This window comes from Lycium ferocissimum, chromosome 2 (genome assembly GCF_029784015.1).
Source record: "Lycium ferocissimum isolate CSIRO_LF1 chromosome 2, AGI_CSIRO_Lferr_CH_V1, whole genome shotgun sequence".
In the NCBI taxonomy this organism is placed as follows: Eukaryota; Viridiplantae; Streptophyta; class Magnoliopsida; order Solanales; family Solanaceae; genus Lycium; species Lycium ferocissimum.
This window is the reverse complement of record NC_081343.1, coordinates 37,166,716-37,193,415: the sequence shown is the minus strand read 5'-3', so window position 1 is coordinate 37,193,415 and position 26,700 is coordinate 37,166,716. Positions and strand designations below refer to the sequence as shown.

The following is a 26,700-nucleotide window of genomic DNA, read 5'->3' as shown; positions in this document are numbered from 1 at the left end:
ATCAAAGAATAAGGAAAAAAAGTCAAAAAAAAGAGAAAAAGAAGGAACATGTTTCTTGACCAAAAAGAGGTGTCACCTCACTTCTCAATCACCCTCAATTATGGAGTATAATATATAGATAGAAAGTGCCTCAAAGATATTTTTCTAAGTCATTGTATTTTGATTTTTGAGTACAGAACACACGCTTAGAATACCATAAACACATTCTAATTCTTTACAAAATCAAGATGTACTTAAAAAATTATTATTCTAGTCAGGTGTATAAAAAAGTGAAAGGAGAATAAAAGTTCCTGCTTAAGCAGCTCTGGTCACTCATTTGTACTTTCTAATGCCAGTAATACAAGTAACAACCACAAAATAGTCAGAAAGATGACTAACTGACAAGAACATTGCCACTTTTGCATTCTTTCCTTTATTTTTTTTTCTTTGGTAGCTGCTACTCTCTAACCCTTTTATGCAAGGATCTCAAAAGTATAGCCTGTTATGTGTCCTCATAACAAAGAAGGGTTATAGTAAGTTGACAACTAGGCATAAATAACTAAATCAACTATGAGAATAGCCGACCCCAACTATTTGGCATTGAGGCATAGTTGGTTGGCGGTATATATGTCATCCTTCCCATTCAATTATTGTTATATGCATACCGGTTAGTCTGTCAACTTAACAATAATAACTACTCCTATTATTTATGCCTTAATCTCAAACGAGTTAAGATTGGCTATGTGAATCCTTACCGACCATATTCACCATTTAAATTCATCTCATTCAACATAACAACAAAAATGAGTTGTAGTGCCTAACCTCTACACACACACTCTCTTCTCTCTCTTTCTCATGCCAAACAAGTCCTTTCAAAACACCCCAAGTACATTGTGATCAATTAGAAAATGCCCAACAAACTGCAACAAGAAGATTCCCACACCACTAGAAATGTTTCTGTTGTGAGAAGCACCTATATAAACCCCTATTGCCTTCCTACAACAAAAGCCAGTGCAGTGCCTCTTCTTTTAGCTGCACTCAACATTAATCATTCTCCCTCTTTAGATTTCCTTTCTAACGTAGGATCCATTTTAAAATAACTTTATCAATTGTAGTAATCAAGTTAGCTAAAAAAAAGGAAAAGGAGTAGTTCCGAAAGGAGACTCCACCTAGCTAGCACGCTCCTCACCATGGAATTCCCCAGCACTCCATTTGATGATTCAAACATATCTAAAGAAAGGGAAGTAGGAGGGAGAATAGACAAAAGGAAGCAAATTGAGGGTGAAGTTAAAGAATACAAATCCAAGAACCTTATACCTGAGAGAAACAGGCGTCAAAAACTTAATGAAAGGCTTCTTGAATTGCGCTTATTGGTACCAAACATTACAAAAGTAATGAATCAAAACCCTTCGTTCTTTACATAGTTTTCAAGTGACAGTTTTCTCAAGAATGAATTTTTAACCATTTTCCTAAACATTCTTTAAATTCTTGTCTGATTTCAGATGACAAAAGAAACCATAATCACTGATGCCATAACATACATTAGGGAGCTACAAACTAATGTGAACAGCCTAAGTGAGCAGCTTCTAGAAATGGAGGCAACTCATGCAGAGGAATTAGAGACAAAAAATGAAGAGATTATTGATAAATGGGGCATACAGGTAGTTAACTTTATGTATAAAACCAAAGTTACAATCTTTGAATCTACAGCTAGAAGGGTAATTTCCTAATCTTATGCTAGACAGTAAAACTACTTCCTTTTTCTTTCTAAAACAGCCTGAAGTTCAAGTGGCTCAGATTGGTACAACTAAGCTTTGGATAAAAATAGTTTGCCAGAAGAAAAGAGGTGGATTTACTAAACTGATGGAGCCAATGAATGTTATTGGATTTGATCTTAACGACACCAGTGTCACTGCCTCCAAAGGAGCTCTTCCTGTTACTTCATCTGTGGAGGTAGGAAAACAAATTGCTAAAAAGAAATGCTTTTTAATAAGTAGCAATTTCGAATCATTACATGAAGATATCAAGATTTGTAACAGTACAAAAGAGATTCTTATAATCTGTGTTCTTCAATATAAGAATTAACATGAACAATTTGTTAATCTTTCTATGCATTTCAGGTGGTTCGCAGTGGAATAACTGAAGCTAATCAAATCAGAGAGATCTTGCTGGAGATCATCCGCGGAATCCAGAGAAACTAACACCAGCATGAGTCCCTAATTAATCTAGTAGATTTTGAAATCCCCTAATAGTATTACAGCCCATTTGGATTGGCTTATAAGTTCTTATAAAATTTTTTCGCTTTTGTAAGGTGTTTGGTTGGTAAATTTAAAGTCATTTTATCTTAAAATAAGTTGAAAAAAATAATTGGCGTTTGATTTTTTTTATCTAGCGAACATAAGCTAAAATCAGCTTATAAGCTGCTTAAAATAAGCCCATCCAAACAGGCTTCTAGTCTTAGTCTAGTACTCCATTACCAATATTTTATCCTAATAGGAATTTAAAATTCTTGGAGAAATACCAGAGTACCTCTACTTTTTAGTAATGGATGTCAGAAAGGATTCAATTATGGGTGTGTTCGATATGAAGGAAAACATTTTCCGGAAAATGTCCATGTTCGTTTGGTCAAAAATTTTAGAAAATATTTTTTTAAGGAAAACAATTTTCTCAAAATGGGAAAAATGACTTTCCTAATAAAAGTTGGGAAAACAAGTCTATAAGTGCATTCCACCAACCACCCAACTCACCCCACAACCACTCCCACCACCCCACCCCTTCCCCCACGCCTACCCCACCCACCCACTCCTGGCAAAAACAAAAATTAATTTTTTTTTTTTTTGAAAAAAATTTTGAATTTTTTTTTTTTTTGGTTTTTTGCACCACCCCACCCCCTCCCACCCCCACGCCATCCTCACTCCCCACCACCCCTTCCCCACCGCTCCCCCCCCCCCCCCTCCAAAAAAAAATTAATTTTGTTTTGAAAAAAAAGTTTTGAATTTTTTTTTTTTTTTTTTTGCACCACCCCACTCCCACCACCACCCCCCTCCCCAAAATTAATTTTGTTTTGGAAAAAAAGTTTTGAATTTTTTTTTTTATTTTTTGCACCACCCTGCCCCCACCCCCATCACAAAAAAAAAAAAAATTTGTTTTGAAAAAAAAGTTTTGAATTTTTTTTTTTTTTTTGGTTTTTTGCACCATCCCCCCCCCCCCTCTCCACCACCACCACCACCCCAAAAAAAAAAATTAATTTTGTTTTGAAAAAAAAGTTTTTATTTTTATTTTTTTTTTGGTTTTTTGCCCCACCCCTACCACCCCTTCCAAAAAAAATTGAGGGTGGGGGGTGGGTGTTTGTGGGGGTTGGTGTGATATGGGTCCACACTGTGGGGGGGGGGGGGGGGATGTGGTGGTTTAGAAAATCCAGAAAAAAATTAAATACTTAAAAAAAAAAAATTGGGGGTGGGGGGTGGGCGTGGGGGTGGAGTTGTGGGGCTTGGGTGGATATTTTCCTGAAAGTGTGTTCTACCAACCAAACGAACATGAGAAAATAAATAAGAAATTCACTTATTTTTTTTTCGCCTACCAACGCAACGTAGAAAATAAGTAGAAATTCACTTATTTTCTAAGAACACATTTTTCAGGAAAACATTTTCCTTCATACTGAACACACCCAACATTTTCCTTCATACCAAACACACCCTATGTTTTCCAACATTGAAAGATGAAAATCTTTGAATCCAAATTGTCAAAAGAGCTTGTGTGACCTCTTGTTTTTTCGTTGAAATACTGCTGAAGCAACATATCATACGTTTCTAATTGCTTTTTCCTATCTTAAATCCATAGCATTTCATGCAGCCAAAAATAAATCTGCCTCAAGCATCACCTGGCCCTGTACTTTTTAAAACTTTCTCACAGGTCCAAGAATCTTTTTAAAAAAAAATAGACTACTTGGAAAACCAAATTGGACATCAAATTTTCAAAATTTAAGACCATGGAAAGTGTACTACCCTTCCTATAATATTAACACGAATAGACTCACGTTCGTCGTCCTCTATATCAATGATAGGATTAAAGGCATGCACAATTGGAGCAAAATTCATATTTCCTATGGGTAGGCTTAGGTTTCTCCTCCTTTGCCTAGTTTTTATAATTCAGTGACCGTTTAAGCCATGAACTTCATGTATACACGGTTGATCATTTCTGTGAGTAAAATATACTGGACAAATACACATAAATCAATAGTTGACACCACATTACATTAACACAAAGGGCCATCAATGCATAGCACTTTTAGACTGTAGAGTACATATAAATGATACAATACATCATTAAGAATCACTCAAAAGTTTAAAACGTCAAATGAAAAAGAATTTTTTTTTTTTTTAAAAAAAAAAAAGAAAAATCAAACAGTAGCTAGAGACCATAGGATGAGATATGTAATGTAAAATATTTGAATCCGCAAGATCAGTTGGATGGAGGAGGTGAAAGTGTAGGAATGTTTGGAAGTGATGGCATGTTAGGCAGAGGAATATTTGCAGGCAATGGAGGCAGAGTCATCGTCGGAACAGAGGGCAATGTAGGCAAAGATGCAGCACTTGGCAATGGTGGCAATGTGGCTGCTGATGGCAAGTTGGGAATGGTGGGCAATTGTGGCACTGTTGGTTGTGCCAATGATGGGATTGTTGGCAAGTTTGGAAGTTGTAGTAGGATACGAGCAGCATGGCTTGTCGATATACTTGATAAGGACAATGCTATGAACAAGAAAAGGATTAAGCAGTTTCTGGAAGCAGCCATTGTCAATTTGATATGTATTGCTTTGCTTCAAGGAACTAAAGTTAATAATGGAAGTTGGAAGCTTGGTTCTGTCTTGATATACTTGAGTGAATTTGATCATTTACTAAAGGGTATATATAGGGAATGGTTTTGAAAATTAGTGTATGAGATGTTTGGTCTGGAAGCATGAGAACTCTTTTGTTAGTTCACCTTCCCAGGTAGCTCAACAAAATAGAAAGGATCAATTGACGACTTGCTTATAGAGAAAGTACAGAGCCAAAAAGAAAAAAAGAAACAATTAATAAGTGAATATTCGTGGTTTGTTAGGCATCCTGCTCAAGAGAATAAAAGTATGACTTCCCTGAGGATCGTTTTGGTTGAAATACATGTTATGAAAGGCTAATTATGTAAGGATTTGTAATACACGAATTAAAATGCTGAGATTATTTTTTATTGGAAACGAAGAAATAAATATAGAGAACTTTTGTCCTTTTTATTTTAACTAGGAGTATATGTTAGAATACACACATTTTTATTCCACATTTCATGCTGCATAAAATAATATATACATTTTTATATAATTTACAGGTATTATTTATGTTAAAACAATGCATTAATTAATACGTACAGAATCGTGTGTCGTGATTAGATATGTTTCTTTCACCAACCAAATAGCCTCAAAGTTCCTTGCATTTATTGGTGATGCAAGTAAGTATTTACCATATTCCATATGTGCATGAAGACCGGTACATGTACACCATCCTAAATTCCTAATCCTATTACTGCCAACCAATAGAGAATAGTACTATTAAGTTAAGAAAAATATTTAAAAAATGATTTCACCAATTTGTATCAATTTTCCGCCAAATATGGTTGTTCCAAACTTCACCTAAGCATACTAAGAAAACCTGACATAAAAGTTTGTTCATGTTCCTCAAATCAAGCCGGCTCAACAACACTGGGGGCCTAAAACCAAACGTCAAACAGAGGCCCTAATTTTTTTAAAGGAAAGATTGTCATATATGTTTTTATTTAACATCTACTTTTCTAGCTTTTTCAAATGCAAAGTCATTAATTACTGTTTTATAATTGATTTGTTCTGACAATTTCTTTTCAATTGATAATATATCTAATTCATTCAGTCTCTCTTAAGACATTAATGATCTTAGATAAGATTTTATCAATTTTAATTTTAAAAAAAAAAAATTCGGTTGAAGCAACAATTTACATATAAAATACATCTCTAAGAAAAAAGTGGGGCCCTAATTTTGCTTTATTGGCCTTATAGTGCCCACCCCTGCCCACATTCAGGAAGCTTAACAAACATTAATACAGCTTGTGCTTTCATCCCTGCTCCAGCATCTAAGCACTGGATTTTCCCTATATATAACCTGTAGTAAAGATCAAACTCAACTCAAACAAAAACACAACTTTCCTTGTAAAAATAAAGTAATCTAGAGCAAATTAACAATGGCTGCTTCCAACAATTTCTCAATTCTCTTCTTTGTCATAGCTTTGTCCTTGTCAAGCATCACTACAAGCCATGCTGCTCGAAGTCCCTTGCAACTACCCAACTTGCCACCAATGCCACAGTTGCCTCAGCCAACAGTGCCACAGTTGCCCACTATTCCAAACTTATTGCCAGCAGCAACTACATTTCCACCATTACCATCTTTGCCTGCATTGCCCTCTGTAGTCCCGAAGATGACTCTGCCACCATTGCCAGCCAATCCACTTCCCAACATGCCCTCACTTCCAACCATTCCTACACTTTCATCTCCTCCATCGAACTTATGACTTAATGTTTCAGTATCTTTTGAGGTTGATGTGATGCAGTGTTTCTACCCATGATAACGTATTTTTGTCCTCTGTTCAAGATACTCTTGTCGTGAACAAACTTAATTATGGGTCTCTCCCCCAAAAAGCATGTTTTTTGTTACCGACGCACAAAGAAAATATTTTGTTGCGAATGAACAAGATATGCCAATACTCCATAGATAGTTCGAACTGTATAAGAGCAATAATCAATTTTAGCTCAAATCGTTTGTAGGGAAACCCTACCTTCTCTGATCCATTCGACACATGCAATTTCTTTTCCGTCGATTTTTCGAATAGGCGGATGAGATCAGGTCAAAACTATTGGATCCACATTTGATGTTATTGCAACGTTAATTAGGTAATTGAGTTTAAGATCCATGCAACGGTGGTATAAAACACAATGAGGTAACTTTTTAAGTATTTACAGAGAATCTTGATGAGCATCAATTGGGTTTGATAAAAACAGTAATTAACCTGCTATCAGAGGTAAAATTTTACTGATATTGTAAAACAAATCTCTACACCATCAAGTGTATTTACTTAATCCTAAGTGATTACATAGATTTAACTCAATATAGAAACTAGAAAGTTACAGTCAGAAGGAGATGATGCAAAACAAAACACTGCCAAATTATATAACGGGACGCGGGAGACACCATAATGGCAAAAATCCTACCTAACTGTTTTATGTAGATGTATAACATCATAATGTCTCGTCCTCACACATTAGAGAATGAAAACTAAGCCTCCACTTGGTTGTTTGACTTTTAAAACAGATATATTAAGCTTGACATATTCCCAGGAAAAGTTAACCTCTGATGATATACAAATACATGTGTAGATAACTTTGGTTCTGTTGCAGAAATGGGGAGTGAAGAAGTAGCCATATAAAACAAAAGGAGCCTATATTACAAGATATTCTAAAACAGGGACAAATATCAAATAGCAAGCTCTGCAAATTGCTGAAGCCTGAAGGTATAGCGGAAGCAATGGATACCATCCACGAATTGGTTCCACATAATAGATAAAAGAATAATAGGGGGAAATTAACTTAAATAATCGGTAGATGTATAATTAGTGTATAACATATGTATAGTGGCTAGCGGGTGTGAATAATTTTTGGCCTAGCAGCCAAATGCATAATTTCTCAAAAATGAAAATGCAATCAAAACATTTTATCCGAATCAAGAAGTGTTAGTTCCGTACCTCAAAGAAGCCTTCTTTTTAATGTCCACCTAAATTAAAAGTCCTTTCAATTACAAATGATATGTTCTTCTGTGGCTCACACCTGTGAGGAGTTCTGACTCGCACATATTTATCTAAACTCTGTATGTCTTGCACATTTAGGAAGTTTCATTTTCATCTTCTAACAGACTTTTACATAAATACCCTAGGTTCGACCACTTGGCAGACCCTGCTAATGTAAGTTTGACTGCCTTATGTCAACCCTCCTGTAAGGGAAAGGGAGAACATATGATTCTATGTTTCTTGAACTGAACTGCATCTATGCCGTTTACTGCTGAATTCAATTGATCACTGTTGGCCTTCCATTTCCATGACCCGTTTTATATGAAGGGCAGCTCTCACAACATTTCCCCTTGTTATTATTCCCACCTTCATTATAGGACAATTGATTAATTAGAGCATATCACAACTTCACACAAGGTAGAAAAGTACAGATGCACAAAGCTACGTCTCAGAATCTTACCAGCTTTCCATCACTATCGACTACAGGAAGCCGGCGGTATTTTGTTTTGAGTAGAAGTCTGACAATTAGAGAAGTAATAAATCAGACAAACTGTTTGCTACCTCTTCCTACTATGCAATAGAAACATAAGATTGGCTAAAGGAAGAATGTAGATTAAGTTGAAATCAAGAATAAATGATATTACCTAGCTGCATCCTCAAGATTGGTAGACTCCCGAACTACTAGTGGAGCAGGAGTCATCAAATCACCAACCACTTTCCCCTTGGTCTTACTTATCAACTTTTGAACCTCATTAAATGTCTGCAATTATAAGTCAAAGTTGATACATCAGAACTTTAATAGCTTTGTTTGTGGGGTTAGAACAATTTTTATTTTCCGAGCCATAATTAAGTGCATTTTCATAGCTACTCCATACAGCAAAAAGAAATGTCCTCGAGTTGAAGAAGGTAATCGGGTAACCATGTGTGCAAGTATCAAATTAATACAGAGGATAATTAACACCAACACTGCCACCTGCGCTAGTTCAGCATGGAAAAAGTAAATATATTCAACCATTCCAAATGTTGCCCAAAGTAACGCGGAGATAAGAAGTCTACTATTTGATAAGGAGTCAAATTTTGGGACAAGGAAAGAGAGAGGTTGGTTCAAAATTGGGCGGAGCATCTGGTTAAAAACAACCCATAGCGAGTAAGATGAAATCCAAAACCATATAACTTAATACATAATCGCTCTGGTTCAAAGCTAGAACAGGGGATTCTAAGAAGATAATTTGAGTAAAATCCCTAGCCACCACAAGTTTACAAGATGCTGTTGGTTAGTGATAGGGCTGTAGCAGATTAGAAAAAGAAATCAACGGATTAGCATCTCGACATCCATATCTCAGTTAGCAAGGATGAACTATCACAAGCATGTTTTGTAGTTCAGCAATCTGCTCAAACAATGCCCTGTACAGACTCACAAAAGCTGTGCATTTCCTGTGTTCTTTTCTTGATCAATTAATCGAAGGTTTGTTTTTGAGTAGCTTGTGCAATCAAACTATAAGAATGTCATTAAGATTGGTGCCGCAGTGTAGTCTCCAATGCAACCTTCACTTGTTGAGTAGTAAATGAAAACGCCAGCAAATTGTTCGAGTACATGATTTTCATTTGGCATCTTTTTCCTCTCCTTGCAATGCCTTTTAGTTAGATTATTCTCTCAAACTATTAGTAAGTAATTTATCTGTAGTACTATCTTGGACACTTGAGAGATCTTTACTGAAGCTCTTGGTTTGAAGTTATAAGCAATTGCAAAAACAAGAACCAATTACATTATATAAATATGCTCATAATTAATATCCAGCTCTCAACGCTGGTTCTATCATTCCTAAAACTAGAATCAATTGTCAGCCCAGTATAATTGACATAGAAGCTACTGATTAGCTTTCACCTCTACTCACAGAGAAAAAGAAGGAACAGTTTATCATTATACACTATACTTGTCAATGACTTCAAATCCTTGTGATCAGTACTTTTGACCATATGAAGTTTCCTGGAAGGGGAAGGTTAGTACTCTTTATGTCCTGTTTTCAAATAGAACCAGTAACAATAGTGCAGCAGATTACACGAAGAGTTGGTGAACACTGTAAGTAAAACAATCATGAGGTTGTCTAAAATTTCAGTCATCAAACACTTTCTTCTGAGTTCCTAAACATTGGAAGCTAGATCCTCTTTAGGGGACAACTCTACCGCTTATGATATATTAACCAACTTGCTATATCAATAATTAAGCAAGTCAAAGATTTGACGATAAAAGTTGTTTTTCTCCAGTTAATTTGTTCTCAGGGTCTTCATCATTATTAGATATGAAGTATCCTCTTCTCTGAAATGACTACAAAGCTAATGTTAATAGCCTTCCATGCAGCAATTAAGATTATATGTACCTTCCAATAAGTAGAAATATTTTAAATCTGGGGTTTCACACTGAAGAAACAAAAGAATTGTATGAAGGGAACTCGCAAATTAGACCGATCAACAAGCATCCAAGAGATAATCTAGTGACAAAGCAAAATATGCTTACTTTCCAGTTGCTGCCCACTTCTGGGAACATGTTTGCATCATCTCCTCCTGTACCTAAGAAAAAGAGGAAGAGATACACTTATTCTCCCCTGAAAATAATGCTTTGGCAGGAGTACAACAACCCCCATATGATGGACAACTTTAGAATCCCAACTTAAAACACAATCATCAGTCTTTAGAAGGATATAATATGCTACAGATCCAGTTTTCCTTATGGCAGAAAAAAGCGAACAATGCAGTTAGATACCAAAAAGTTCCATGTCTTGTCGAAAAATGTCCAAATAAAACATGGGATCTTTTCTAATCACCACACAACATCGTTCTTGCATCAGAACTAAAAATCATACCTGATATAGAGTCCAGAGCCAATAGATCATAATCAGAAACAAGACCAACCTGCAGCAGAAGAGAACTTCAAGCTTCTGAGTGAAAGATCTTTGAAATATCATAATACTTGACAAGCATATATCGTTGAACTTAATATCTGAACCAAATTTATATGATTATATCTATATGCTATATGGAAGCATGAATAGGGGTCTTGGGCGCAACATGAGCACTCTTATTCTCCTATTATCGTACTGCCAGTTACACATTAACAACAACAACAACAACAACAAACCCAGTGTACAAGTCTACCACAAGTTGGGTCTGGGGAGGGTAGTGTGTACACAGACCTTACCCCTACCTTGCGAAGGTAGAGAGGCTGTTTCCAATAGACCCCCAGCTCAACTGCCAGTTACACATTCTATTAATTAATTTAAGTTTCTTAAAAGTTTGAGGACCACTCAAAGTACTCTAGTCCAATACATACTTGGAATATACCCAAAAAAAAAGTCTCTAGAAAGTAAAATTACCAAAAGTGAGAGACATGGATGATATTCCTATTCACGTGCCATCAAATAATTTAGCTATTCACTACGAAGAATAAAACAGTGCAAATTTCTGTTGCCAGAAGAATATTACTACTTTATATTTCATGGATGTTGACAAAAGAAATTCCAGTTCATGTACAATCAAAGAGTTTGAAGAACTGCAAAAGTTTCAAAAATAATTTTCAAACTTCTATAGCAAAATGAAATATTTTATGGAAAATCAAAAAGAATTTACAAACTTCTGTTTCCCTAAAATAATTAAATTGAATAGAAATCATGAATATTCACCATGAAAAACTATAATGCAACAGTGACAAAGAAAAGAAAGAAAATGACAAAGATGGAATCATTAATGTCATTACTTTCAGAATCACAGGAAAGCAAACCAAAGAACAAAAACTTCTTTGATCAAGTCTATCTACACCAAGTTCCATTAGAAACACAGAAAAAGAACAAAAATATATAACAGGAACGAAGATGCTTTATCATGGTGGTATTCTAAGTAGCTCTTCAACACTATTTGAGACAGTGGTACGCTACAATAAAAATAAAATCCACTTATCAAAAGCTCTAAATATAACACACAGAAAAATATCAAGGTGTCGGAATGAAGATCATTCATCTTTAACTAGTATGTTTATCATATCACCAACTATGAGAATTTCCAATAAATATATGAAGCAAATAACATCCTCTTATTGTTCATATGCAATCGAATCCATGCAACTACTGTTACAACAGTTTTGGAGCAATTAGATGCTCTTTTTAAACTTTTGCCCAAAGGCCTCCATCAGAGTAAATGATGAGTTTCCTTTTTTTTGAGAAGGTAGCATATAAATGATGAGTTTTGAAATGACAAACACTATGCCCTATATCATCATACTCTATCTAACTTTGTTCACATTTCATTATTGACCTCTATTTCCATACAAGATATATATATATATATATATATTTATTTCTATGAACATGAACGAAACATAAGGAATACTTCTTGAAAGAGTCCTCAATCACTTCCTTTTAGTACGCTATATTTCTTTTAGTTTTAAAAAGATCTCCAACTTAACTGTAGTGAAATTGAAAGCGATTCTCCTATGCATGTGAAAATCACTTGACACCTTTAACGGGAAGACCCAAATGAACAAGAAAATACAAGAATGAGAAGAAAAAGGGAAAATGGCACTTTTAGTCCCTGAGTTATTACGTTATTCTGATTTTGGTCCTTGTGATATCCGACTAAGCATTTTGACCTTCAATTAATCAATGCGTGCTATTTTGATCCAATGACTAACGGATGGCATCAAACTAAACAAGACTGTCAGTTGTTAGTAAGGGCATTTGGACATTTAAAAAAATTATGCTTTTGAGCCACCAATGACCCACCACCATTCCACCAGTAAAACACAGCCGCGAAACTCCATAGCCGTCCTCCAGACTCCACCGATCTCAACCTAAAAAAAACCCATGAAACTCGGCATTTGACAAGATTGAATTAAAATCCGGGCCCTATCAATTACTTTGTGTGAGTTGCAGTTCTCTTAAATTCCGCTACTGGTCAACTCCTCTTCTCAAATCAAAGATATCAGGGGGAGAGAGAGAAGGGTCAATGGGCAAAGGAGAATAGAGAATGGGTGCATTAACAACGGCGCTGATAGCAATTGCAGGTGTAGTACCCCGTTGGATACCCATAGAGATGGCCTGCAAACCTTGTCTTGAAAAGGGTCGAGAAGCCATTGATCAGAACCTTAATACGGATTATGACCTAGGTGACCAGGACACCATCCGTGCCCCTCTAACTGCAAATGTAATATTTTGGGCTCTTTGTTGTTTATGTGTGGATGATTTTAATTCAATGTGTGGATGATTTTAATTCAATCTTGTCAAATGCCGTGTTTCATGGGCTTTTTTTTTTTTTTTTTTTTTTTTGTTTAGGTTGAGATCGGTGGAGTTTGGTGGATGGCTATGGAGTTTCGCCGCTGTTTCGACATGGTGTTGTTAGTTGTATTTTACTGGTAGAATGGTGGTGAGTCGTTGCTGGCTCAAAAGCATAATTTTTTAAATGTCTAAAATGCCCTTACTAACAATTGACAGTCTGTTTAGTTTGATGACATCCGTTAGTCATCAGATCAAATTAGCCTGCATCACTCAATTGAAGGTCAAAAGTGCTTAATCGGACATCACAAGGACCAAAATCGGAATAACGCGATAACTCAGGGACTAAAAGCACCATTTTCCCGAAGAAAATTAAATCATGTCACAAGAAAAAAAGGAGATTGATATGGAATTTTCTTTCCCAAATCACTCCGCTAGCTCTAACTGCCAAGCCGGAACCGACTTCCTCTAATCATGCAGAACTGCCTCCCCCATAGCTTCCCCACCTGCCAAACCCAACCAACATCCACCCTTCAGGCATCACCGTCCTCTCAGCAGACCAACGCACCCTCTTCTTCAGCACCTGCTGCCCACACCTCTTCCCCTTCCTTGCCAAACATCGCCACATACCTAGTATCTTCCCAACATCCTACATGAGCCCTCCCTCTCACCTCCATGAAAAAGCACCTAAGCTGTTTTCTCTCCTTTTCTTTTGTTTTTGACAGGTATATTTTTCTTTCCTCTTTGCTATTCTATTTAACTGTTCCAAGCTTTTGTTTTAATTCTCTTTTATACCCTTGCAGGTGTCAAGTGCTTTACACGCAGCGCAGCAAAAGAACGCTTAGTTTCACATATATAGGGCCTTTCAAAATGAATTGTTATATAAAGTGAGAAACAATTCAAAGGTTGAGGAAGAAAATCAAACTTAATTGGGAATCATTTCAGAAGTTTCTTCAGGGAATCACCTTTCAAGTTCAATGTCATTTAAAGAATATCAAAAGTGAATATTGCATAAGCAGGAACCTAACAGTTGTATAAGTGATATTTCCATCTAATGCAGCAAGATCTACAATAATTACACAGCTTACATTAGAAAACAGAACTTACCAATTTCCAGTCATCATCAACGACAGGGAAACCAGTGATTCTGCGTTCTACCAATAGTTCCAACGCTGTTGCATAAAATATTCATGTATCAGGAATTAACTAGATGATGAGTAGCTAGCAATGAAATTGAGCACTAAAATACCTTCATCCACAGATGTTGCCGGCTTTACCACATGTAGCTCATCTTTTCTTGTCATGAAATCACCTACTGTATATACACCATTTCTTGGCTGCCACAAGTATATATAAGCTTATCAGTTGGTGGACATTCATGAGGAAGAGGAACTTCTTGATGAAGAGAAGAATGTTTTTGCAGTTACTCACCATTTCAACAAAAGAAAAACAGAATGCATTTACAGTTCAAATTAAGATCAAATAAAAAAAGGAAACGATAACCACTTGAAAGAAAACAGATTTATAACATATTTGAAAACTAGCATGAAAACTGCCACAAAATTCAATCAATCAGCAACTTGTGAGCATTGAGCAAGTTTGTGTGAAGGATCCAAAACGCCTTATAATTTACCAAAGTGAAAACAATCTGTTGATATGGTTAAGATTAGACGAAAACCTCAAGTTGACTTCTTCTATCATTGCATTGTCTAGCTCACATAAAAATAAAAATTTTAAAAAAAAATATATAAAAAAAAAAAAGTGGACATCAGAAATATCTACATTTCATTGCAGTGAAATGATGGCAAAAGAGTTACACGTATTCCCACATGACCACATCTATGGAACACATCCAGATCTATAGCACATCTTCCAACTAAGTCATATTTGCACCCTGCGCTTTTTGCTCTACAGGGCCAGGACTGCTTGAGCTTGCTTTTACAGACAGGAAGTTAATAAAAGAAGTGTAACTAGTAAATGGTAATAACCCGGGAATATCCACTACGGCCATGAATTTTATCTGATTCAAGGTTAAATGCTTGAATCTAATAATAACATATAGCATTCAGTCTCTCCCCACTAAAATGAGATCGAAATGGGATTTCCTTTATCCTATATTCATACTTTAAAAACCTTATTTGGCATGCATTTCATTATTGCCAGTGCTATAATGTAACTAGAAACAGAAAATAAACACACAAATACCGCCGATTGACTGACCATGAGTAGTTAGGCAAGAGGCAACAGCTATTGTGTCAATAGAAATCGGTCCAAAAGATGAAGCTCAAATTAAATTTTTTATGAGTTCGAACATTTGTTAAATAGGGTGCGCCTCATGTTACCTCTTCTGTAAAATGACATAGAAAAAGTGTAGAAGGATACAGAGGAAGGTTTCTGATTTAGAAATACTGAACATTTTTTGGATAACCCAAAAGAACGAAAGATTTTTATTTTGAGAAAGAGTGTATAGTGTTCCTTTTTCTTTTCAGTTTCCTTTAGACAGTACAAATCTGTCTCAACAAAATCCACTTACACGAGGCAAATATGTCGCTCTTCAAGAATGGAAACAAAATTCATCCTAACTGTATTTTTAGTATCCGATGATTGATCCACAGTAGTTGTTATAACTTAAATATGTTCGAAATTTCAACAGTTATTTTCTTTTCCGTTCATCAATGTGTCTGATGTGTAACCCCCAGACCAATTAGTTTTAGGAAGCTAAAGAAGGTTATCAAAATTTCTACATAACTATGTGTAGAAAACCAGCGTTCCAAGTTAATCAACAAGGCCTTCAACTTCAGAGCTAACTGTTGAGTTTAATGTGAACAATTGCATATGCCATTGTCCGATAGTCGGTTGCTTATGAAGATCACATAGACTTAAAGACCACTTATCAATCCCGACGTAAACAAATAATTTTCTGCTCTTGCATTATATGCAGGAGATTCACATACAATTGCTTATCACTTCATCTACTGGGGGCTGCGGTCTATCTGTTGTTTTTGTAGTTACTGTGTATTTTTCAGATTGTTTTGTCATGCCTGCTAGAGTATTTTGTCGCGGCTTCTTCACTTCCATTATTTCCTTTTCGAACTGCTTACATTTTCGTGCCTCGAGCCGAGGGTCTATCGGTAACAACCTCTCTATCTCTCGAGGTGGGGGTAAGGTCTACATACAATCTACCCTCCCCAGACCCCACTACACTAAGTATGTTATTGTCTATTGGGGGTTGCGGACGGGGTGGGACTAGGGGTGGCAAAATTAGTCCATGAAAACATAACCTACCCAACCCGCTCAGTGGTGGAGCCAGGAATTTTACTAAGGTGTATCAAAATATACAAAAGTAGACACACGTAAAAAATAAGAGGAGTCAACATATAAGCCTTTATACATATAGCTAATAGTTTGACCTAGCTAAACAGTGTAATTTTCCACCAAAGGTGTTTCAATTGACACCCCTTAGCATAAGGTGGCTCCGCAACTGAACCAACCAAAGTTTGGGCGGGTCAAAGATCCGCTCATTTAACTCAGCCATTTTAGCCCAACTCATTTCAACCCATCTAAAAATTGGGCTGAAATGAAGCCCAAATTGACCCATAAGAAACCTTATCATGGGTTACATATAGCCATGATAAAGAAAGATATATTTTTATTAGATACTTAAAGAATTGTAAAAGAACAATTAAAGAAATTAAAACTTAGAGCCTGTTTGGATGGGCTTATTTTAAGCAGCTTATAAGCTAAAAAAAAATAAGTTGGGGTAGCTCAACTTATTTTTTTTGGTTTATAAACTGTTTTCAGCTTATAAGCTGCTTTAGATAAGCTAAGTCAAACGGGCCCAATTATATTTTTAAGTTTATTTTGACCACAAAATGACTTTAAGGTAATGACCAAACACTCAAAAAAACTGAAAATAACTTATAAGCAACTTATAAGCCAATCCAAACGGGCTCTTAGTAAGAATTGAACAGGTTGTGTTATGCCCCGTTTTTTAGCCCATTTCAGCCCAAGTAACTTTTGGGCGGGTCATTCCCATTTATTAACTCAATCGAATTTGACCCGCCCAAATTCATCTCCATCCGTACAATTGACACCCTTAGGTGGGACAATGAGTTGATATAGCTTTCCGGCAGCAAGTGTGAGCACTATCACCGCCTTAAACTCGGCCTATAGATGTGTGTGGTGAGCATGAAAATTGTTAAATATATGAATATTTATACCAAGTCAACTCCCTTTGTTACATAAGAATAGTAACTGTAGCACCCAATGGCTAAAAATCCTGTCTTGGGATGCCTTCTTCCCCATAATTGTGGAACTTACACATCCTATTAGAATCTTAAAAAACCTTAACTCTAGAGTAATTTTACATCCTAATTCAGCTTGCCACAACAACACAGTCAGATATTAGCATAAAGTTAAGCATTTAGTTCAAGAGTCAAACAGTTTAATTTTGACCGTGAATTTGGGCATGAAATCTTTAAGTTTCTTGAAATAAACTTAGACATTTGTGTGGCTATAATTTTATTAAACTCAAAACGAGAATTTTAAAGTTAAATTATTTGTAACTATAGAAAGCTATGGAAGTGACTAAAAAGTAAAAGGTGTCGAGGTAGTATAAATGCCAATAATTGAGAATTTTGGAAATCGGAAAGATATGAGATGGAGGGAGGGAGGATAAGGAGGGGTATGGTATACCTCAGCAGAATTGGCGGTCAAAGTGTTGGTGGAGTTAAGAGAAAAATGGTTGCGGGAATTCCAAAGGCGGAGGGAAAGGGAGTGGAAACATTTAGCGGAAGTAGAAAGGTTTTGGGATGGGGGAGATAAGAGCATGCAAGGTAGCTGCTGATGGAGGGACACTCCCCACGCCCACATACATGATGCCATCCAACACAATTCACAACACAGCAATGCCTTTTACTGTGACTTGTTGCTTAGTTATCTTTCCTGCCTCTGCTCTCTATCCCAATTCTCATTAGTCTTCCCTTCAAGTGGTGAACATATATAGAGTTATACACTTAACCTTGTATCTAAGTGTATAATAATGTATAAGAGGTGTTTAAAGAAAAGTTAAAAAATTTCAAAATGTACAAATTGGGCCATTTTTGGTAATATTGGAAATATGGGTCATTATTTTGGTAAATAATTTCTCCAAGTAGACATAGAGTGTTATTTATGCAATTTTATATCCGAATTTATGATCAAAATTAAAAAATTTGACTCTCAAAATCGGAATTGTGCCACATAATTTGGAACCTGACGGAGCATATTTTAAGTGGAAAAAAAAAAAGTTTCATGATTTTTTTCCTTATAAGAATCTTACTCCCTCCGTCTCAATTTAAGTATCTTAGTTTGACTGGACATAAAATTTAAGAAATAAAAAGAGATTTTTGAATCTTATGGTCTTAAATTATAGATGTGTGTAGTCCTTTAAATCTTGTGGGCTTAAACTTGCCATGTAGAATATTAGAATTGGAAAACTTGCTAAATATAAAAAGATGCACTATTTTTGGGACAGATCGAGAGAAAAAAAGTGAGATACTTAAATTCAGGGGCGTATGTAGCACATTGCGTGGGGGTTCAATTGAACTTTTAAATAAATGGTTTATATGCTAAGAATGTTAAAAGGTTGAACCCCTAAAGTTTAAATCCTGGATCCGCCTCTGCTTAAATTGGGGCGAAGGGAGAAGTATTGTATTTGTGCACAATTATTTATGTGGAGAAAAAAAGTTTTGATTTTTAAGTTAAAAGAAACTTATGTCGACTTTTTTTTTTTTTATGGTTCTCACTAAAAGAAAATGCAGTATATGAATGTCATTGTACTTGTTGTGCCCTACTAAAATATCTGGTCAGGAAATTGACAGTAGAATATAGTCTTGGATATTTTAATATGTAAGTTTCTGTGTTAACCAAATATTTCAAACTTTGGATGTAACTCATGCGAAGCAGATAATCCTTTTCTCGTTTATTGCAGATATGCTGAAATTTGTCTTGTAATTTAGATTTCAAGACATAGAGCCCGTTTGGATTGGCTTATAAGTTGCTTATAAGTTGCTTATAAGCTGTTTTCAGCTTTTTTGAGTGTTTGGTGGCTTAGGTGAAAGTCATTTTGTCTTAAAAATAGCTCAAAAAAAAAATAATTAGGCCATTTGATTTAGGGCATCAAAAAAATTTTTTATAAAAATAAAAAAAAATAAGTTGATTACAACTTATTTTTTTTAGCTTATAGTCGCAAACTTAATATAGGCATAAGCCCATCCAAACAGGCTCATAATCGATTTTCACTTGTATAAGTTTTGAACTCTAGATTCAGTTAGACAATAGAATTACGACCACAGTTATAGTATTGACTCTCGAATTTCCAAGTCGCATGAGAAACATTTGTTTCCTTGTCTATACCCTGTCCATCGAATTAAAAGTTTTGATAGAATAATGAGCTTACTCTAAACTAGACACATAAATTATGATCATAAGAGAAATCATAAGCTCATGATCACAAGCAAATGTCCAATATCTACCTTTGAAAGGACCTCCGTTTCTTGCCCTTTTCTCATCGAGCGAGATTTCGTTTGATATATTATATACTGTTTTGGAGTTCACGTTTATACAAATGAAATTTGAGAATACAATAGTGTTGAAGTTCGAGTTTATACGTGCGAGTGAAATTTCATGACACTATCTTAAAGTTCAAAAAGAAAATGGTTCCTGTAATTTAAGGTGACGGTTATTTTTAAACTTTTAAGGATTTTCGTGTTTTTATATATGGTTATTATTGGTTAAATATTATATTCATATTAAAAGCTGCTAAAATTTAAATTATTTTGAAACAATGGTTGAATTCAATTAGCGATCTTAAAAGTGGCTATTTATTAATTTTTCCCTATATACTTGCTGAAACGACCGATGGTAGGAATGCCACCGAGTACCCATATTTAGGACTGATGTTTAAGTTTTATCCAGAGCTAATAAACTATTTAGTGTTTAGCCACAACTTAAGAAAAAGTCGGCAGATGCTGCTTTCTCTTCGCTTCCTCGAAGTCCTGAAGTTTAGTTTTTCAATTCAAAACTTCAGGACACGATGTGCTGAAGTTCAGTAGTTTAGTTCAGCACTTCAGGATATCGCGTCTGAAATTGATTTTTTCAGTTTAAAACTTCATAACATTGTGTCCTTGAGTTTAAATTTTGTCAGTTAAAAATTTGGCATTGTGTCCCTAAGCTCAAAATTTTCAATTCAAAAGTTCAGGACATTGTATCAAGAAGATCAATTGTTTAATTCAAACTTCAGGATTTTTAGTTAGTATCCTGAAGTTAATTTTTTCAATTTAAACTTTAGGGGACACTGTGTCTAGAAGTTCAAGACATTATGTTCTGAAGTTCAGTTTTCAGTTCCAGCTTTTAGGATATGTGTTTTAAAGATTGATCTTGAAGTTCGAACTATGTAGTTCAAACTTCAAGCTTGTATATCTTTATTCTGCAAACTAATTAAAGCCAACAATCTGAATGTGAAAGTTTGGTTGTTGGTTAAGATGAAAGTGATACGACTTTCATCGCTGAAGTTATATATTGACGGAGCTATGTCAATATCTGAATTACTACTGAAAGAGAATATTCAGTGTGGTGGAAAAGAATTAGGAAATATAGAAGAAAAAGACATAAAAGAATAGAAGTGACAGTCTCGGAAGAAGCGAGAAGGAGAAGAAGAAAATAAGTGGCAGTTTCAAATGAAGTGAGAGAGAAGAAGAAGAACAAGAAGAAGAAGATAAACAGCACTGCTCCTTTTTAAATACTGGTTAAGTTTTAAATAATTTGTAAACTCGAATGAAACAAGTAATTGCACGATTTTTCCTTCAAGTGAACTGCTCTTTAATTTTTTCCCTTCAAAATGGCATAAATTCTTTAAGGAAACTGGTACAACTTGTTGATATTATGATGTATAATTTATAGCCCTCTAGGCATATGTTCGATTTTGTAAGGCCAAAAATTAAAAACCAACCAATTTGAAGCGCAAAATTAGAGACCAGCACGACATAGGGACAAAGGTTGCAAATGACCCAACTTATAGCACGGCCCAAAGAATGGCTATTCATGCACTTAGGTTCGACCAAAAACTCAACAAATAATTGCACGGCTTCAAAATCGAACTTATGCTTATAGGGGCATAAGTTACGCATTTCCAAAAGTTATGCCAGCATGCGTAACTTATGGCCCTATGGCCATGAGTTTGATTTTGAAGAACAAAAATCTAAGACCGGTCCATTTGAAGGTCAAAAATTAAAGACCAGCACAATAGGGATAAAAGTGAAAATAGCCCAAAACTCAAAGGTCCAGTTTCGAGTTGGGCTATTTTACTTTACGGGCCAATTCTTTGCCAAGAGAATAACACCAAGGTTCTCTACGACAATCAGTAGTCAACAACATTTTTTTGCGCGGATTGCCCTTCTTTTGGGGTGGTCTTTAAATTTTGCTCCTCATATTTGTGGTCTTTAAATTATGCCCCTCATATTGGTGGTCTTTAATTTTTGCCCTTGACTTTGCAACTGCGAGCGTTCACGTAGAAATCATGAGGTTCGAGTTCGAACTCCCGCCCACGCTTGTAAATTAAAAAAATTGCAAAGTAAGGTTTGGGTCGCGTGTATGCACGACCGGCGTACACCCAGTAAGGAAATTACCAAATTTATGTCGGACCGCGTACTATTGCCTTATGGGCACACTTGGCATCGTATGCCGGAGTCGGCTTATAAATTTGGTAATTCCTTAACGAGTTTATCTTTGGTGAGACATACTTTTAATGGGCAAACTTTGTCTGGGACCGGCATAAACTTGTGAAGGATGCAAAAGTTATGCGGGCCCACGGCATCTTATACGAAATACACTCATAAGGCATAAGTAATACGTGCGCTTCTTTTAATTCCACTCACAAAGTGTGCGTGGCGGTATAGCGAAATTTAAACTCGTCTCGCGAATTTTTTTTTTAAAGATTTTGACATGTGGGGGGTTCGAACCTGGAACCCGTGAAGTTTTAATGAAGGCAAAATTTAAAGATTTCAAATACGAGGGGCGAAAAATTTAAAGCCTTTGAAAAGAAGGGCAATTCTGTGAATTGCCCAGTCAACTTTTGCCAATTGAGGTTGAGTTTTAAGTACGTGCTGATAACTTCAAAAAAATTATACCTCAGATCATTTAAAAGGCATTTCCAGATAATTTGCATGATTGATAAACTTTAAAAATTGTAAGTAATCTGTTTTAATAGGGCAAATTACACTAATACGGTAAAAGTTTAAAACTTTTTACAACGTTAATATTTACAACGCAAATCCATTAAGGATAACCACGACGAGGGGGGATTAAGTTAGACCTATCAATTTTCCTTCAGTAGCAAGTCCCCACTATAGCAGTAGATTCATTGTTTTTGAAAAATACTAATTAGTAATCAAGGACTATCAAGATTTTGGGGCTCCCAATAATTCAATGAAGGTTAGTATCCAAGCAATATCCATTGTATTGGTACTATATATCATAGACGTGATTCAATAAGTAATGATGGATGTAGAATTAATTATTTGTTCTATTGTAGTTCTTCGTTAAAGATTGATCTTATCACGTCCCACCACATCATGTAGTTTTTATTCTCAACTTTTTTACTTAATTGGAATAAAAGGATTATGTTATATATAGTCCACAATTATAAACTATGGAGAAACTATTGTATTCAACGGTACTCTTTCGTGAAATGGATATGAAAATAGTATGACATATACATAGTCAGAATCGGACATATTCATTGTGAGTCAGAATCGGACATATTCGTTGTGCTTTTTCGTGGAATAGATATGAGCTTAGTATGATATATACATAGTTAGAGTCGAAAGTTCACTATTCCACTTTTTTGAAAGACGTATAAATTAGTTGAGCGGTGAGAGAAAGGTCTATGTTTGATAGAGATCATTTAGTATGGTTACACATGGAAATGGCATATTCAAATTTGTGTAATATCGCATTCGTTTCCCCTTTATATTGGAATGAGACATTGGTTTTTTATCATTACAAATTATGCTGTGTTTAATCATATGGCTATTTGTTGTCAAAGTGAGAGAAGACTCCATTAATAGTAAAATGGATCTGTGATTAATTCTGACTCCTCCTTTAAGCAAACAGCTTAAATCCTCGTATGGACCAAGTACGAGTATGGGCTTATTCAATCATAATAACAGAGTGAGAGAAACTGCAACCAATAAACAAATTGGACAAAGAAAAAGAAAAAAGAGAAGGATGATTATTGTGAACTAGTGGTGACTTCAGAATTTAAAATCACTATATTCTATTTTTTACGTGCGCTAATTTTTTATCACACACATACATATATATTGTTCAAGCTGGACACATAAATCTATTGAGCAACCCAATTGCGTCTCAGTACTAAAAAATGCGAATTTTCGACGGAAATTTGCTTGTCACAGACTTTTCGTCGAAATTTTTGTTAACTATGAGCCAATTTCTGATGAGACGTCCATCAAAATTTGCATCTTTTTTAGTAATTTCTAACCTAAATTTGTCGTCGACATGGTCCATAGCTAAAAAGAACCCAATGCATGCCTGGTCGTGGAGCCACACTTGTCATGTCAAGGAGTGTCAATAGATAAATAATTTTTATATATATATATATATACACAATATATATTGAGTCTTATTCACTTTAAGTTTTCGCGTGTTATTTTTTTATATTTTGACTTTTTTTAAGAAAATCCTTGCTTTACCCCTGCGTATCCCATATAAAACAAGTTCTTAGCTTGAGAAATTAAAGCACTCCCTTGTCTACTACACTTACCATGCACATATGCAAAAGGGGGTGTTAGGTGGGGATTGGGCATTCATACTTGATTACTTTCTTCATCATATATATGCATGGGCATTATATTGGTCCCCCTCTCTTTCCATTTTAGTTCGTAAGTTGACAAAGCCAGAACACAGAGTTGCATGGAATAGGAAAGAAAACAAGCAACATTTAACTTAGATCTCTGGCGTTTTTCTTCCAATTGATGGATGTTACTGATAGATCTCCATGTTTGTTAGATCTCTTGGAGGAACTCTTTTCGACAGTACTATACACCTCCAATTTATTGTGTATAACTCAGTAAATTATTTCTTCTAGAAATGCACAAACATAACATGTACTATTTTTCTTCCACTTGCATAGTTGATATATGAGAAGGGAAAAGTCATCAAGCTCGAGGTTTTAGGGACCATTTAGGCAATAGACTACACGATTGAGGACCACTTGCACATTTTTAGGACATGTGTTTATTGAATTTTAGAATTATTAACATTTTGGCTAAGAATCTTCTTATCTGATAATTCCTGAATGACCAAATAATTGTTCTAATTGCCGTAAATGATCTTAATCCCGTGTATTTCTGTTGCTATATGCTTTCATGTAAATTAAGGAAAATGAAGAAAGCAAGTAGGTCAACGAGGTTTTTGGTTTAGCTGTCATTTCCAAAAATGAGATTTGAAGCCTTGAATTGCCGAATGTGAATTCAACCATCTTTTTTCTAATTATGTTTCCTCTCTAATCTTAAAATGGAACTTTTATGCTTTTTTTTTTTTTTCCTATTACATTGGGATCAAAGAAGGGAAAGGGAAAGAGAAAACGAATAGGGAAAGAGAAAACGAATAGTGAGATTTATTGAACTCATACTTATCACATCACGATTATTACGGTACCACTAAACTGTAAGTTTAATATGGTAAAATGTTAATTAATCTTTATCATAAAGGCTACACGTGTTACGGAAATCATTTAAAGTTCAAAGAGAAAGAGAAAAAGAGCACAGAAAAGGTAATCGATCAAAATATGTTTACACTTAAAATCGTTTTTTTACTAAAGTGAAGAACTCTTGATGATTTTTAGTCGGGTACTCTCCTTAATAGTTAAACCTCTGTGAAAATATAAATGTTCATATTAAAAATGAAGAGCATTCCACAAATATGAAAACTTCTTGGAAGCCATACGTTGGAGGAATGATCTCCTGTACTCATTTACAATTAATTGAATAAAGCAAAATGACTGCAAAAAATCTCATGTATTTTAACTACTGATTTCCTATTTTTATTTTTAGGTTTCTTGTAAAAAAGTCATATAGATTCTCTTTTCTACTTTTATCATTATTCTTTCTTCTCATAAACATATATGTGCGTGTGTATGAATGACTTAGAGGAAACGATCTCTTATGCCCCTTACAATTTCAATAGAAGAAAAGAATAATTTCATGTGCTATATTTTTGTGATCTTTCATGAAAAGGGTCCTATAACTAGCTAACATGAAAAAAATTATTGAATTTCGTGTTGTATCGTAATGTTTGCATCATTTGCCTGCCTTTACTAGCTAAAACTATTCCATGCCCAGCTGCCGACTCCGCAATAATTTAGTTTCCTATTTCGTGTTAATTTTTCATGCTCTCTCTACACCAATTCATCCTCTTACGATCACTTGTACATTGCACAACATGTATAGTATCTTATACGTATGGACTACAGCTCTAATGGACTCCTTGTAGCCAGGAGTTTCGAAATAGAGCACATGTCTTGCTGAAACTGAATTTGAGGGGACTAGACACGAGGAATCTCGTGTGAATCGATAAGAACCACCTTGCAAAACTAAACCTTTTTGAGTTTGCGAGCAGTGGCGGATTCAGGATTTTCACTCAGGGTGTTCAGAAAAAACAACAAAAGTTAAATATAAACTCTTTAATCAAACCAGTGGGCCAGGACATTTTATACCCCAACCACTGAAATTCAAATCAGATTGTTTCCTAAACTTTTCGTTGTTGCAGATTTGAAAGTTAATATATGTACATAAACACAAAAAATTTGCACTATTCCCGAACACCCTCGACACCCTCTAAATCCGCCCCCGTTTGCGAGATAAAGCCAGGCCAGCAATAATAGGAAAAGCAGTAATTAACCCTTTGATTTACTCTTCAGAACAAGAATGGAGAGAATAAACTAGAAGAGAAAAGGATAGAAATAGTACGTATAAGACATTTTTGTCTTTGTATTCCATAAGAAATATCCTAGCCTTTGGCGCAAGCTGTAACAACATTTTTATTTGAGGGCAAATCTGTAAGTGAGATCATGGTAGTAGCTAGCTATAAAATAGGTTATAATTGACCATTCTAATAGTTAGTGACCCGAAAGTCTCCTTATGAACATGTGTATTAGAGAATTCAAATACACCTGGTTCCGGAATCTTAACATTTTTAGCGGCTATTCCAAATAAAGATCACCGCCTGGAATAACTTTTTTTGACATATAAAAGTATAAAAGTACCAATATTTTATAAGTATATTCGTTTTTTGACAATAAACAACTTAATATTTTACAGGTATATATGCTAGATGTATAGTTATCGAAATACTGTTGTCCAAGAAATATTTTGATTCACAAGAAATCTGCTCTTCTCAATTATTTAAAGATCCACATAGGTTTGAAAAGAAAATAAAAATCTTAAATTTCTACAAATGGCTACTTGGGTAGTACTTAAATTGTGGTACAAATTAAAATTTGATTACCAGCAATACATATAGGTGATGGAAACTAACAAATTTAGTGCTTACAACCCCTAATTAC

The 26,700-nt window shown here is 35.2% G+C and overlaps 2 protein-coding genes across 2 annotated transcripts; one reads left to right on the top strand and one right to left on the bottom strand.

Moving 5' to 3' along the window:
* Positions 1-1,092: 1,092 nt before the first annotated feature.
* Positions 1,093-2,180, top strand: LOC132047556 (transcription factor DYT1-like). The gene is made up of 4 exons (XM_059438584.1): positions 1,093-1,370; positions 1,482-1,640; positions 1,756-1,932; positions 2,100-2,180. Exons 1-4 carry the CDS (start codon positions 1,170-1,172, stop codon positions 2,178-2,180), a joined length of 618 nt encoding a protein of 205 aa, XP_059294567.1. The 5' UTR covers positions 1,093-1,169.
* A 5,541-nt stretch (positions 2,181-7,721) lies between these two features.
* Positions 7,722-17,960, bottom strand: LOC132036113 (CBS domain-containing protein CBSX1, chloroplastic-like). Its single transcript, XM_059426351.1, has 8 exons — positions 17,772-17,960; positions 14,326-14,413; positions 14,184-14,248; positions 10,677-10,725; positions 10,331-10,383; positions 8,460-8,575; positions 8,276-8,333; positions 7,722-8,181 (listed from the first exon to the last, which is right to left on the bottom strand). The coding sequence occupies exons 1-8, from the start codon at positions 17,958-17,960 to the stop codon at positions 8,101-8,103; spliced, it is 699 nt and encodes a 232-aa protein (XP_059282334.1). The 3' UTR covers positions 7,722-8,100.
* Between the last annotated feature and the right edge of the window lie 8,740 nt (positions 17,961-26,700).

Excerpts from the sequence above, each read along its gene's own strand:
- LOC132047556 (XM_059438584.1), top strand. The coding sequence starts at position 1,170 with ATGGAATTCCCCAGCACTCCATTTGATGATTCAAACATATCTAAAGAA. Across the intron at positions 1,371-1,481 it reads TGGTACCAAACATTACAAAA|ATGACAAAAGAAACCATAAT; the intron begins GTAATGAATCAA and ends GTCTGATTTCAG. Across the intron at positions 1,933-2,099 it reads CTGTTACTTCATCTGTGGAG|GTGGTTCGCAGTGGAATAAC; the intron begins GTAGGAAAACAA and ends TATGCATTTCAG.
- LOC132036113 (XM_059426351.1), bottom strand. The coding sequence starts at position 17,960 with ATGGCATCATGTATGTGGGCGTGGGGAGTGTCCCTCCATCAGCAGCTA. Across the intron at positions 8,576-10,330 it reads AAGTGGGCAGCAACTGGAAA|ACATTTAATGAGGTTCAAAA; the intron begins GTAAGCATATTT and ends TTATAATTGCAG. Across the intron at positions 8,182-8,275 it reads TCGATAGTGATGGAAAGCTG|GTGGGAATAATAACAAGGGG; the intron begins GTAAGATTCTGA and ends CCTATAATGAAG.